Genomic DNA, 15,077 nt, shown 5'->3' with positions numbered 1-15,077 from the left:
AGGAGCTCCCGGGGCAGAGTGGGAAAGCGCCGGCTGGAACACATTAACTCAAATATTTGTCTTAATGTGCAGAACTTCACTGGCCCTCTGCAGATTCAGTGTTGACACAGCTGGCTAAAAACACCCAGAAGGTTCCTGCCCTTTGCCTGGTAAAACAGGACAAGGATTTTCTGCAAGCTTCACCAAATCCGAGGTGTTTGCTGCTTCAGTCTGGTTCCTGTGGTTTTTGCTCATTCCGTAGCAAAGCAGGCGCTGACAGAAATGGGATTCCTTGGACACCTCCACCCCTCTTTCACCTTCCTCCTCCTCACTGGAAAGGGAGAACCGACCCCCAACATCCCAGAGCCCCCCACTCCCACCGAGCACATCGACCACCCCTCTGCAAAATCCTCCCCTGCAAACATCTCCTACTCAACTCCACCCACAAACCCTGATGGTAACATTGGAAGATTCTAAAATTGAAGGCCATTTTATTGTCATAGCAAATACCAAAATAAAAAGGCTTTGAATTCAGTACATAAGAAGATCAAGGACTGCTCTGGCAGAGCATTTCCATGCTCCCAGGTATCAGCAGTGCCACAAACCTCTGTTCCCTTTGCTATAGAGTGGGTTTAAAGTTCAGATCTTCATCTCAGGATTACAGAAACAGGTCAACTTGCCTGTTAGAGACAGAGGAATAAAGGTTTACATGGAGAGACTGATCCACTCCGGAACATTCAGGACATTTTAGAGTGAAGAAACATGAATGAAGACACAACAAACAATTTTGGCTTATGAAGACTAACACACTCCCAACTTTGCTTTTTTTTTTTTTTTTTACTCTTAGTACAACTTAACTAAATTACACTAATACTTTAGCAGTCAGGGTTTTAATTAAAAAAAAAATCATTAAGAGCTCTTTATCCCAAGCTATTGTCTTGCTGTGAAATCACACATTAAAAAAAAGCCTTTATAATACCACTTTGGCTTAGTAGGGTCCTTTCATTAGTGAAAAATACTTGTGTAAAAGGAGGTGTTAGTTGCTGATGGAAACCTCGAGCACAAACGTAGAACAATCTCAAGTGAGCTCATCCTCATGGCTAAACTATCCTATTCCCTGTTAGGATCTGCCTGCACAGACCTAGTTATGAGTCAGGAATATCACAGCCTCCCTGGGGATGCTGTTGGGTCTGATGTAGGTCTGGAGATGGGACTTCCCTCAGCTCCTGTTTTCTAAGAAATACAAAGAGGATGGGACTCTAAGCAGAAAATGATGCTTCATTTCTATTTTGCATTTTAAGCATCAACAGGGAAGATAAAACTGCTGTAAAAACCCTGGAGCCAGCAGCTGAGGTTCACCTGAGCTCTCTCAGAGCAACACAGAGAGGTTTGAACACTGAAGGGTGAGGCCAGGGCTACTGGGGAGCAAGAATTTGGGCACAAGCCTGTGAATGCACCAGGCTGCTCTGACACTGAGCACTGGCATCATCTCAGAAGAGGATCTGGCCTCTAATTACATCAGCAATTAGAGGATACTGGCCTCTAATCACATCAGCAATTAATCACCAGGCTCTGCTGCCAAATGCAGATGGATTGGGTAGGGGAAAAAAATGTTCTCTCTAGGCCTGGACTTTTATCCTCCAATTTTGCATGTGTAGAAAAGAAAGCTCTGTTCCCTCCTCGTGTCTGGGATGTGAGGAGCTGATCAGCTCTCTGGAGGGGAAGGTACATTCTGGAACATTGTTCTGAGACAAGAAGGGGATTCCATCTTTGGGTAGTTCAGAAGAGCTGCTTGTCTCTGCCCCGTGGCCTTCCAGGATCATGGTTTGTCCTTGGCCAGTGGGAAATCTTCCTTCCACAAGGTCCCTTCAGCCCCAATCCCACAGGAGCTCACTTCAGCTCACCTGAAGGTCCTTTTCTAGTCTGTAAACACTGAGATCCAGCTGCTCCCACAGCTAAAAAACTGTCTGCTCACTCCAGCAGCTCCTCCCCAGCAAGGCCTTTTGTAAAGTCAGGGTCCCTGAGACAAAAATTCTTTCCTCCCTGGTCTTCTGTGACAATTTCCATCGTTTCACTGAAAATCCCACCCAGCTCTGCACTCCAGGATGCTGCCCATGCCCTCCCCCAGCAGCTGCACTGCTGGGACAACTCTCCTGTGCCCCACAAGAACATGACAAATGGAAAACAAAGCAGAGCCAGGACACAGAAAATGAAGAGTTTGGGTCACTCCCTGCGTGACGTGGTCTAAGGCTTCGATCCCCCCGTGGGTGGGACCTGCAGGACTCCTCTGTCCTCATGGGGTCACCTCATGTGGGCTCAGCAGCCACTGGCCCCAGCCTGGAGCAGCCACTTGTATGTAATGTACAAAATCTAGCACCTTATTTTCAGAGGGGATTGAAAGAAAGTACTTGGAATTTTCAGTAAGAAAAAAAACCCAAACCAAGTTGTAGCAGCAATTCCCCTCCCTCCAAAACCTCAACATTACTTTACCTGCAACTGTTCTGAACCATCTCAATCCCAAATTAGGTTCCCACCCAGCTGATAGGCCTGACAGCCTCTCCCAAATCCTTGGTCTGGGTGACCAGGAGTTGGGGAGGTGCAGCTACAGAACACACCTGGAGCTTAGAAATTACCAGAAAACCCACCCCATAAATACCAAAGTCCTTGTGTCTAATTGTCATATAAAAGATTGAAAGGATTAAATCTGATTCATCTCTTTCAGCACAGGAAAGGGGGAAAACTAAAAGGAATTTCCCAGTTCATGGTTTTTTGATAGAAAATGAATAGAAATCTTTCTTTTCAGTTGATGTTATGAAGTAGCTTTGTGTCCTCACTGGTTCCTGCCCCGTCCTCCTCTTGGATTCCTTCTGCCAGTCCCTCTGCAGATTTGCTCTGGCTCCCTGCAGAGTCCATGAACATGTTGGGAATATCTTTGCCAAAGTAGATCTTGCTGTTGGCTGCAATTGCCTTGTACTTCATCAGCTGCAAGTACTCAGGAGTTAACTTGAGCTGCACGGAGAGAAAACGGGTCACAACAGCTCAGCTTTGGGAAAAGGGAATTCCTGCCTGAGCACACGAGGCACAGACCTTCCACAAACCCAGCAGGCATGGCCAGCCCTCCCCAGGGAAAACAGAGTGCCCAGAGCCAGGATTTCTTCCAGCAGGGCTGAGGGCAGCTCCAGATCTCAGGGACTAAATGGCAGAATGGAAAGGGAAGGGAGCAGCTGGGGAAAGGCTCAGTCCAAGCGTGAGGGAGAGGCTGGAGAGCACATCCCTCACTGCAGCCCCTGCAAGGAGAGCTACTGAGGAGGGAAACATCCCTGGCTCTCTCCAGGGAGCAGATCCACCAGGGAGTCTGGGTGAGAGGAGCTCCTTCCTTCAGGATAATGACATTGTAAGAGAGGACAAAACCTCTCTGAGAGGCACAAACACCCCGGCCCTCTGTCCCTTCTCACTGACCTCCACACAACTAAAATTTCCTGCTGGGATGTCCTGGGAGCTTGCTGTGGGCAGGAGCACACCTGGCCATTCTATCCATGTCATTTTTCTGTTTCCACCTTGGATTTTTTGTTGTTTTTACTTCTGCAGTACTGAAGCTTTTCAGAGTGTCTGAGATCAGTTCTTTCCCTGCACTGTGGTTTATTCTGCCCCTGCCTGTCACCCTGGAGATCTCCCTGCTCTGCCTGCCAACTTGAGACTGGAATGAAACCACATTTCTCATCACAACAGTGTGAAAGGGCAGCACTGAAAGTGATATTTCACAGAGAGCCACGGCCCCCTGAGCACCTGGCAGAGCAGAGATTTCACATACCCTGACACTGATCCGTCCAGAGAACAAAATGATCTTGCAAGTAAGGATTTAATTGTTGACTAATTGTTCCAGATGAAAGCTGTGCTGAGTGGAGATGGCCTTGTTTTGCTTTTTGACTTAAACAAGGATCACTGCCTGCCCTTGTGCTGGCATTTCCCTACAGCCTGGTGCCAGGGGCCCTGCTCTGAGGCACCTCAAAGGAAAGCACAGTACCTTGTTGGCCTCAGCCACCTTCATTGCAGTGTAACACTCAGCATCAGCTCTCGCCTTCTCTCGTGCAAGAAAAGCAGCATCTGGAAGCAAACACATGCTCTGAATCATATTTTTATTTCCAGCCATGTTTGCACTGTTTGCAGCTGGCAACTCTTCAGAAGGTGGCCAGTGCCACCTCTGAACTACACAGGGTACAACCAAGGGAAGAGGGAACAAAATGGGAAACCCAGAAATGGGAGCTCAGTTTACAGCTAAATGGCTGCAGGATGAGAGCACGAAGAAGCAAATTGCATCTGCAACTGCAGAGCTCCAAGAACTTGACAAACATCAGGGTTTGATTATCCCCATCACGTGGGCAGAGCTCAGCCTTTCTTCTCGAGCCAGGGCTGACTCTGGTGCTGAAATGCAGAACTGCTCTCCTGCAGATGTGGGATTTAGCCACAGCCCCTGCCCAGGACCCCAGGAGCAGCCTGGGCAGCCCAGCAGACTCCCTGCAGATGAGGTCTGTGCTGTGCATGGGATTCCCAGCTGGGATTTGGGAGATGCAGATGAAGGATCTGGCACGCAGAGCAGGGGATTTTAACCTCTACAGGCTCTGCCCCCTGCAGAGATCCTGGCCAGGATCTCTGAATCCTTTTCTCTGCTGTATCAACAATGGCTCCAAGGCTCTGACTCTGTGGATACTGAAATTCCTGACTCCTGGCACAGACACTTAAGGAACACTTCCCCTTTCTGTACTGCACTCCTTTTTCCCCTCTGCCTCTGCATCCATCCAGTGATAATGATGGGTATCAGGCCAGCAGGTTACAGATAAAATGAGTGGAATCCTGCCCATGTCCTGCCACTCCTCCTGAGGCATGGAGACACACAATTGCAACATGTCAGTCTGGGCCTGAGAGCTGCACAGCTGGATAAACCATTTGTTTACTTCCCCTAGCAGGGAGGCCTGGGAGCTGCTGCACTTAAAGATCCTGTAAACAGCTGGATGGTCTGGCCCACAACTTCCTCTCCTGGCTAAAAGGAGAGCTTGGTCCCAGTCAGAGACACCAGGAAAAAAGGAGGAGGCAGGAATCCTCTGCCAGCACAGAGCCAGACTGAGGGCTGACACCTGCTGACACAGTTATAAGAAATAAATCCCATTGTATTTCTGCAAAGAAGTTCTTAATGAGAAGCTGCTGACCTGTAAAACTCTTAATTGGCTCCTCAATGGCTTCTGCAAAGCTTGTCAGGGCCTCTAATGAATGTAAGGGGAAGAAAGGCCTTGCCACTCCCGAGCTGGAACTGCAGAGCCCTCTCCACGCCCTGGAGTTTCTTTGACAAAGCACTTTATCAGAGGGGTGAGGGAACATCTCCTTAAGTTCAAACTCCTACAAAGATCACCTTGAGAAAGGGACTTTCAAGAACAGCCTGCAAAGAAATTCCTACTCCTGCTTGTGGTCAGGAACTTTACCCCTGTGAACGTCAGCCTGGGCTGAAGAACAGTCAACACACACTTCAAGAACTCCTTGGTGAACTGCTTCAGGATTTACTTACTGGAAAGCTCACCCCCCACTCACCTTCAATCTCTGAAATTCGCTTCTCTGTCTCCTTTTCCATCACTTTCTGTCCATAAGTTATTTCAGCAACTTGTGCAATCTTTTCTGCCTCTGAAATGAAAACAAGGACACGCCCAAGCTGTCATCACATGTTCTCCTAACACCAGGAGCAGCCTCACCCTGGAAAACCCTCACTCATCACCCACTTCAGGTGGAAATAAACGGTGGGAAGAATTTCCAGCCCACAGAGAACAAAGCTGGAACCCACCTGAAAAACTCCTGAGTTTCTCAGGGAAGGTTTCAGATCAGGGAAGGTCCCAGAGTGAACCAGGTGCATCCCTCCCTCCTCCCTGGGGTCTCTCTGCTGCCTGTCCCCCCATTCCCTCTCCCAGCCCAGCCCCACAGACCGATCAGAGCTTTCTTCCTCTCTGTCTCTGCCTCCTTCTCCACCACCTTCTGCTTCTGGGCTGCTATCAGCAGCTTTGTCTTCTCACTCTCCCTGGGGAGCAGAAAAACCAGTTAAAACCAGGAGCTCACTGCTGTGGGACTCACAGCACACCCTCAGAACGAGCTGCTGGCTCTCCCCTCCTTCCAGCACGTGCCCAGGGCAGGAGGGATCAGCAATGTCAGGGCAGGCACCTGAATCAAAGCATTCTTTTTTCCCCTCCACAGCAGGAAGATTTCCCTGTGACACAGTCCCTGCAGGCTGCCCTGGTGCCTGTTCTATCTTACTGGTTTTTACTTACATTCATGAATTTTTAAAGTTTACATAAATAAAAACTCTGCTCCTGCTCCCAGTCAGGGAAGAGACTTTGGAACTGAGTCTCTCAACAAATCCTGCTGTATTTATTACACAGGATTTAGCACAAGCAAGCCCAAAAGGTGACATGCAGTGCTGGGGAAGCAGAATGGATGAGAGGGATCCAATCCTGGCTGAGCAAAGTGCTGGCAGCTGGCTCAGGGCACTGCAGAGGATCAGCACGTCAAGTGCTGTCAAAGAGAGTTATTTCAAAGCTTTGCAAGTCTTCAGCTTGTTGAATCAACAGTTTCTCCATCCCAGTCAAACAAGAGGATTAGTAGTGAAATCCATCCCTCTGCCACTCAGGCTCAGCTCTGGGAGGGCTCTGGAGCACCGGGCCAGGGGAAGGAGCCCCAGGGCAAACCAAGGGCTGCAGTGAGGGCCCTGCCAGTGCTCAGAGCTGCTCCTCCCCAGCCCCATCCTGAGGGGCAGCATGAGCTGAGGGCACCACGATGCCCCAGCCCTGAGTTCTTCTGCCTTTCTGGGGCCTTTTGGGCACACACAGGCACTTACATGAGCTCGTAATTCCTCCGGATGGTTTCAGGGATGTTTGGCTTTGTCACTCGAACTGCCTGCAGAGAGACACACAAGAGAACCTGGGCCAGCAGCCAAGTGGCCCCTGGGGCTGCAGGGGACTGGGGGTGGCACCTGGGACATCCTCTGCCACCAGAGCTGCACAGACTGTGACCAGGCTCAAAACCCACAGAGAAACAGCACTGAAAGGTCTCCTGACATGACAGGAGAGTGTAACCTGGGCAAAGCAGCACCCAGAGGAACTCCAGGAGAAACTCAACACACCAAAACTGTGAGGGGACAGGAAGGACACTGCTCCTACTCCCCAGGTTAAATGAAATCTATGTTGTAAAGCAATTTCCTAAACAAATCTCAGTTTCTTGGTTCCTTTTAGCCCTTTCCCCTCTTCACAATGTGCCCCTTCAATATCTCAATCAAACCCTGATTACCTGTATAATTAATCCAGGGGCCATCGTGGTTAGGTCTTGCTGCAAGGCCAGTTTAAGGTTTTCATCAATTTGATCTGATTGGGCAGAAAAGAGAAGGGAATGAAACATCCCCCAAGGCAGTTTGCTGTCAGCACCCAGAGTGAGCTGGGATGGCTCACGTTTCTTATTCCTGGAAAGCACAAATGGCAGTTGGATGAAGAAGTGCTGGGCTGACCCCGAGGCAGGCTCCCAGCAATGGGACACACCACAGGAATGTGGCAGGCATGAAAGGAAACCCTGCAGTTTCCCTTAACCTGCAGCCTGGAATCTTCCTGAGCCAGATACAGCATCTCCAGAACCAGCAATCTGTGCTCTAACCCCCTTCCCCACTGAACTTCCCACTAGACCCTGGAGGGACGAGTTAAATCCTGACTGATTGTGACCTGTGCCAGCAGGACACGAAGCAAATGGAAAGGCAGGAGTGGGAAATGGCAGCATCAGTTACTTCAACAGGCTGCAAAAATCATCAGCAATGTCTCTTTGGCTCAAGGAGTCCCAGAACTCCAGCGTAGCTGAGGATTTCAAAAGGAAACATAACCTAAAACCCTGCTCTGATGAAAGCTCCAAGGAGGGCAGTGCTTCCAGCTGGGGCCTGCTGGGAAGTGCAGAGGGAAAATCAAACGGTAACAGCCTTGAGAGGGATCACATCACACTCCAGCACTGTTTGCTTTGGTCCCAGTTTCCTATCTGGAACTCCTAATGAAGGCCAGCCAGGAGTTTGGGAAGCAGCTGTTATCAGTTCCCTGCACCTGCTGGCAGATGTGGGGGCAGAGGGTGATGTGAGGCTGCTCAGAGGGGCTGTGCCCCACTGCAGAGCCCGAGCCAGAGCCAGGGCTTCCAGGGAGTTTGCACAAGCTCCTTCTGTGCAGAGCAGGAGCTTTCAGCCCATTTCAAGCAGCAGCTGCCAACATCTGGAGCCTCCACAGGCCAGGAACCCGTCCAGCCACCAGCAGGAGCTGGGAACTGGGGGGATCTGAGCCCCAGTGTGGGAAGGGCAGCCAGGCTCCTTGGAAAGCCAGGCTGAAGAGACAGCAGGAGCCTGCAAACACCCCGTGCTCACCCCGGCACAAAGCCTGTCCTGCTGGGCCCCCAGCAGCCCACAGGCAGCACTGCTGAAAGCCTGGGAGGATTTCCTGTCAGCCCAGAGCCAGAAACAAAACACTCAGCACTGGCAGCTGCTGGGCCAATCCCACCAGGAAACCACAGCTTTCCCTCAGCCTCTCCTGCCCTGTGCCTCCCTGGTGGGGAGGGCAGCAGGCTCCTGCCAGCACTGTGGGCACTGCAGCCACAGGTACAGCCCAAAGCCTCTGGCCAGTGGTGCTTGCTCAGTTTCTGTGACAGCAGAGAGGCACAGCCAGGCTCTTCCATCTGTGTCAGACAATCCTGCAAGCAATTCAATCCATCCCAGCTGCTGCACGCACAGAGAATGCCACAGAATTCCTGCTCCCTTCCCTAAAGGGAGGCTGCTGGCAGGGCTGGCCTTGCAGTTTATTGTTACAACACACTGAGGCACTCAGCTCCTAAAGATAACAGGGATAAATGATGGCAGCTGGCTAATAACCCTGGCTCCAAGCAAAGCCAGCTCGGGATTCATGGATAAAACACGGATAAATCCCTCCCATCACCGGGGTTCTGCACTGACAGCCCACAGGGAGAGCCCCCAGAAGCAGCAGCTCACCAAACAGCTCGATGTACACCTCCTGCAGAGTGTGCACGCTGCAGAACTGGTTCAGCTCGTGGTGGATCTTGTTGAAGATGAGAGCCTTGTCGTAGTCAGCCGTGTAGTTCTTGACGATGTCATACACTGGGGCAGGACAGGAATTCCAGAATCCCAGAATGATGAGGTTGGAAGAGACCTCTGAGATCATCGAGTCCAGCCTGTGCCCCAACACCTCACCCAGCCCATAGCACCCAGTGCCATGTCCAGTCTTTTTTAAACACACCCAGAGATGGTGATTCTGCACCTCCCTGGGAAGAGCATTCCAGTGCTTAGTTATTCTTTGGGTGAAAAATTTCTTCCTAATATCCAACCTGTGCCTTCCCTGATGCAGCTGGAGAGAGCAGGGGGGGAAGGGAGCAGGGAGAGCAGGCTCAGCACTCTCAGGGAAAGCCCTGGAGCTCAGTCTCAGTGCAGAATGAAATGAGGGACCCCCTGCCCTCAAACCCTCTGCTCAGGGCAGGTTTATTCACTGCTGGTATTTTGTGTCACTCTCACCAATATCTGTCCCCTGCCCAGTGAACAGAAGGGTGTGAAGCACCCCCAGGCAGTGCTGGGGCTGCACACACACACACACACACACACAGTTCCCTGCTGAGCCAGGCCCTCCCACACTCAAACCCAAAGGATTTGGGAAAAGGCTGCCCAGGTGGTTCTCCAGGAGCCTTTGCTCACAGCCCCTGAACCCTCTGGGACTCCAACCTGCTGCACAAAGCTCAGGGGGGTTGGGACAGAGACAATCAACAGCCCAAATTCCTCGGGGAGGGGTCAGAGGTGACAGCTGGGGCTCAGGGCTCTGCCAGGTGCTTGGGGCACACCTGTGGGCCAGCGTGGCTCCCCTCAAACCCAGCCCAGCCCCTCCTGTGGGGCAGCCTGGGTCCCACCAAACCCAGACCCTTTGTGGGACAGCCTGGCTCCCTCTAGGTAATTCCAGCCCCTCCTGTGAGACAACCTGGCTCCCACCAAATTCAGCCCAGCCCCTCCTGTGGGACAGCCTGGCTCCTTCCAGGCAAACCCAGCCCAGCCCAGCCCCTCCTGTCACTGCAGCCCAGCCCCAGGGCAGAGCTGTGACTCACCTGCACTCTGGATGAGGAAATTCACCACCTCGATCCTGTCGAAATAAATCATCACTCCCCCACTGGAAAAAAAAGGAGAAAACACAAAATGATCTTTGCAGGAGGCTGAGCGGCTCCAAGGAGCACTGTCCCCTCCGTGGGATGGGTGTGGGACCTGCCCAGCACACGGTCCTGGGGCTCACTGTCCAGAGAGACCCTGCAGAGCCTCCCAGTGTCTCCAGTTTGGGGATTGAGAGGAGCTCGGTCTTCCCAGTGTCCCCAGTTTGGGGCTGGAGGGGCTCGGTTCTGAGGAGCTCCCAGCCGGGACGGACGAACCGAACATCTCACCTGGTACCGCACGGGACATTCTTCACCTCGTCCGTCTGCAGCGTGGTCTGCAGGGGATGGAAGGAAAGAGGCTTAAGAGAGGGATTTCCCCGGCACCGATCGCACCGAGAGCCGCCTGTCCCCGGTAGCGGGCACGGCCACAGCCAGCCCCGGGTGCCACCCGGGTCCCCCGGTGCCCGCCCCGCCCGGGCCCGCGCCCAGCAGCACCTGCACTGACTTGTAGGACGTGATGAAGGGCAGCATGAGGTGGAAGCCGGGCCCGCTGGTGGAGGTCAGCAGCGCGCCGCCGCTGCGGAGGGAACGGGAGAGAGACAGAGAGAGAGAGAGAACCGTGAGCGGCGGCGGCGGCGGCTGGCCGGAGCCCGGCTCTCTCCCCGCAGGGAGCCCCGCCGGGCTGTCTCACCGGTAGTAGACGCCGATGTGCCCCTCGTCGATCTTGTGCACGGCCGAGAGGAGCGCGGCGGCCGCGACGCCGAGGGCGAGGGCGGCGATGGCGCCGAGCTGGGCCATGCCCGGCACCGGCGGCGGCACCGGCGGCGCGCCACTGGCGTCATCACCGCGCGACCGCGCCGCCGCCGCCGCCAGGGGGCGATGGAGGAGCGGGGATGCGGCGCCGGAGGCCGCGGGTTCGAGACCCGCCCGCGCCCTCCCGCGGGGCTGGGGCGCGGAGCCCCCCGAGCCCACCTGGGCAGGGGGCAGAGAGAGACGGAGGAGTCACAGGACACAGAACGTTACCTGTCGGAAGGGACAGCGAGACTCATCCCGTTCCAGCCCCTGCCACAGGCCGGCACATTTCCATTGCCCACTTTTCTGTATTTCCACTTTTCCACACTTCCACTTTTCCACACTTCCACTTTTTCACATTCCACTTTTCCCCATTTCAACTTTTTCACTTTTCCACATTCCCACATTCCCAATTTTCCCACAGAAGACCCTCAGCTGGAAAGGGCCCACGGGCTCATCCAGTCCAGCTCTGCACAGACCCCCCAACAATCCCACCATGTCCCTCAGAGCATTGCCCAAGTGCTCCTGGAGATCTGACTCTAATATTTAGCCCAAATTCCCCCTCTGTCAATCATTGTTCTCAGCCACAACATTTTTATTTCATCGCTGACCTCCCCCAGCATCGCCCCCTGCACAGACCCCCCTGCTCGTTTGGGCAATCACAGGAAATGGGATGGGCTAGGAAACAGAATCATCCAGCTCTGAAATCCTGGAAAGGGCCTTAAAAACCACGTATAAAACGTCAATAAAGCAGAATGATTTGATCTTTCCTGGTGATGGATCTCCGAGCTTGTATATAACAACCTTGTCAGGAGGGTTCAGTGCCATTTAGGAATAAGGAATGAAATATCCACAATATTTGTCAATCCAAATTTTACAGCTCTTAAAGAAGCGCAAAAGGGCGCCAGAGATGAAAAACACCCTGCAGTTGGTGTTTTTTTAAAGGCGGTTGCCCAGATTTAAGGCCTTGATAAAATGTATTAAATCTTTAAAGGTTTTAATGAATCTAGTATGTGTTTCATAAATCACAAGCCTCTGCTCAGCCTCTCTCAGTTTAATAAGGGTAAACTAGGAAATTGCTCTGAGCTGGAGCAAAATGCATCCATGGAATATTGAAAAGTAATAGGTTTTTAAATGTGGGGTGTTCTGGCTCGCAGGAGAGGTTTTGCTTCATAACACCAGCACTATATCACTGCCCTGAGCGGGAAACCAGCTGTGGCCACGTGTTTAACAGCATCAAGATGTGAACCAGCACAAAGGTAAATATTATTTGTAATAATCCTTAAAAAAAAAAAAAAAAGCCAAAAAAAATCATTACCGCTGGACTCTGGGCCAGGAACATTCAGTGGTGTCTGTGCCACGGTGCTCAGGGTTTTAACAGGGCTGTTTGGAGGAATAAATGGTTTATTGCACCCAGTTCTCTCCAGCTCCTTCATCCCTACCTCATCCCCTCACCCTTGTAAAAATATCCTGGGGGGTTTTCTGTGGAGTTCAGTGAGACAATTTGCGGGGCTCTGGGTGCTCGTGGCTCCGGACTTGTGGGGATGGAGCTGGGATGGGACCCAGGCAGGCCCTGGGTGGGATGAGGGCAGAGCTGGGATAGCTGTGGGCACAGCTAGGATGGCCATGGGCACAGCTGGGTTCCCTGTGGGCACAGCTGGGTTCCCTGTGGGCACAGCTGGGTTAGCCCTGGGCATAGCTGGGATGGCCATGGGCACAGCTGGAATAGCCACGTGCAGAGATAGGATACCCATGGGCACAGCTGGGTTATCCATGGGCACAGCTGGGTTCCCTGTGGGCACAGCTGGGTTATCCATGGGCACAGCTGGGTTCCCCGTGGGCAGCCCCGGGTGGGACGGGCCCGGCTCGGTCCCGGCGGGGCGGGACAAGGCGCGGTGTAAAGCCTGTCCGCCCTCGTTAGCTGTCACTGTAACAATGCCGGCCTGGCAATAAAGGCAATTCCGAGGCTGTTGGCCATTAATCACCGCCTGACAGCTGGGAATAGGGCTGGAAAAACTCCGTCCCCGCGCTCCTGCTTTGGCGTTTAAGGTTACCTGTGCAGCTGGAGCGGGGGGTGCAAAGCTGTGCTTGTCAGTCCTGCCCCAACCCCACTGCTGTCTCCATCTCCATTTCTATCCTGTCCCCAACCCCATCCCAAATTCTGCCTCCATCTCCAGTTCCATCCCATGGATCCCATCCCATCCCATGGATCCCATCCCGTGGATCCCATCCCATGGATCCCATCCCATGGAACCTATCCCATCCCAGCTGTCTCCTAGCTGAAACCTGAAGGAGCAGTGGAGCCCAGGAAGGGAAATCCCTGGAAGGAGCTGGGAGCTGCAGGGTGCTTGGCTGGGCCCTCTCCTGCTCTGGCAGGGCAGGGCAGGGGCTGGGAGGGGGCTGGGAGGGAGAACACTTCCCCAGTTCCTCCATGGAAGGTTATTTGCTGATTATGGGGCAGAGCTGTGTTCCAGAGTGTCGGGGCTCGTTCCGTGTCAGCTCTAACAATGCAGCACTTGGCAGCCCGGGCAGCTCGGTGGCGTTGGCCATTAATCATCCCCTGACATTCCAGTGCTCACACGTGGTCACTGTGCCCCCTCCCCACGGCCAGCAGGGCAGGGGGGCTTCCTTCCTTCCAAACCCATGAGCTGAGGGTCCTGGACCCATGTCCCCTCCAGAGGGGCGTGTGGGGTGGGCAGAGAGCAGGGAGACATTCCTGCCCTCGCCGTAGGGATGCCGAGCTCCCAGGGAGCAGCCCCTGGGAGGAGGCTCTTGGGAAAGCACTACAGAACTGGCATTCTCAGCCTTTTCCTCCCCTCCTTCCTGAGCCCCTGGGCAGGAGCTGGGGTCTGTCCTGGGGGAGGTGATCCCACTGGGAGCCAGTTCCCAGCACAGGAGGGGAGCTCTCCCCGAGGCTTCTCTCCACGTCCCTCAGGCGCCAGCCCCGTGGCCGGGTGCCAGCGTGCCAGGTCATCCCCCAGTAAATAAAGGAGCAATGTGTTTCCAGCCCCCCAATGCTGTTTTCTAAAGGGAAATGATTAATGGTGCTTGGAAACCACAATTCAGCCCGGGAAAGAAAGTAGATTTACCCGAAACATGCGTGAGAATTAGTGCTGGGATGGGCTCCTGGGGCAGAGGGGGGGAGCTAATGGCAAACAGAGCCCGTCTGTGTGCAGGGGAGGGAACAGCCCGCCAAAAACATGGGCTGGAGGAGCTGGGATGGAGCTCCAGGAGGAGGAGAGTGGCTGTCACAGCCAGGTCTCCTCCCCAGCTGGGAACCTCGGTCACTCCTTCCCTGACCCGCAGTGAGATGGTGACGATGGAGAAGGGAATTCTCCTCTCACGTGTGTCCCAAGAGCACAGCAAAGGATGGATGGTGCTGGTGGGACCAACACCATTCTCAGAAGTGCAGGAGATTCCTGGGAGAAGCAGGAGAACCCACGAAGCTCCGGCCTGCAAACACCAAATGCTTCCAAAATGTCTGGTTTAGGCTCAGGGAGGGATCTCACCTTGCTCCTGCTGGGGGGATCCACTGGGGTAACTGGGATGGGCTGGGTGCACCACAGCAGCACAGAGCCTTCCAGCTGATTCATCCCTGGGCAGCAGGAGACCTCAGAGAAGGGCAAAACAGAGTTTTCCTCCCTGAGGGTGGGAGGGAGGCGGCTATGGCAGCCCCGACCTGGAGTGTGGGAGCTGCAGCATCATCCTGCTGAGTTCCCAAGTTCATGGAAAAGGTTTTCAGGCACAAATCCTGACCTGGTTCAAAGCTGCTGTGCTCTTCTCTGCCCAGGAGAGCAGCAAGGGAGGGGAGCAGGAGCAGGTGACATGAATTTATCACCTGAATCCAGAGATAACCCCAAGATCCTGTCTTTGCCTCAGCTCTGGATCAAGGCAGCAGCTGGCCCCACGCAGGTCCTGTCCCATCAGCGGTGTGGAGGAGCTCAGACAGGGCTCAGGAGAGAGATTTATCTGTGGGATTCCAGGAAGGGCTGGGGAAACCTCTGTGAGGTGCTGAAGCCCAGGTCAGGAGCCATCCCTGGCTCGGTGATATATTTAGAGAGGGATAATGTAAGCGACAGGAGGGAAAAAAAGAAAAAAAAAAATCTGTGGAGGAG

The 15,077-nt window shown here is 53.5% G+C and overlaps 1 protein-coding gene across 1 annotated transcript; it reads right to left on the bottom strand.

The window, feature by feature from the left end:
* Positions 1-450: 450 nt before the first annotated feature.
* Positions 451-10,993, bottom strand: ERLIN2 (ER lipid raft associated 2). The gene is made up of 11 exons (XM_059870389.1): positions 10,862-10,993; positions 10,666-10,747; positions 10,459-10,505; positions 10,132-10,193; positions 9,017-9,142; positions 7,300-7,373; positions 6,851-6,909; positions 5,946-6,037; positions 5,560-5,649; positions 4,004-4,083; positions 451-2,988 (listed from the first exon to the last, which is right to left on the bottom strand). Exons 1-11 carry the CDS (start codon positions 10,966-10,968, stop codon positions 2,779-2,781), a joined length of 1,029 nt encoding a protein of 342 aa, XP_059726372.1. The 5' UTR covers positions 10,969-10,993; the 3' UTR covers positions 451-2,778.
* Positions 10,994-15,077: the final 4,084 nt, after the last annotated feature.

This window comes from Haemorhous mexicanus, chromosome 30, assembly GCF_027477595.1.
Source record: "Haemorhous mexicanus isolate bHaeMex1 chromosome 30, bHaeMex1.pri, whole genome shotgun sequence".
NCBI lineage: Eukaryota > Metazoa > Chordata > Aves > Passeriformes > Fringillidae > Haemorhous > Haemorhous mexicanus.
This window is presented reverse-complemented; position numbering and strand designations above follow the sequence as displayed.

Bases quoted from the DNA above. Each gene is read 5' to 3' on its own strand.
- ERLIN2 (XM_059870389.1), bottom strand. From the start codon at position 10,968: ATGGCCCAGCTCGGCGCCATCGCCGCCCTCGCCCTCGGCGTCGCGGCC. The intron at 7,374-9,016 runs GTGAGCTGCTGC...CTGCCCAATCAG, and splicing joins GGTGTACATCGAGCTGTTTG to ATCAAATTGATGAAAACCTT. The intron at 5,650-5,945 runs GTCTGTGGGGCT...TTTTCATTTCAG, and splicing joins GAGGAAGAAAGCTCTGATCG to AGGCAGAAAAGATTGCACAA.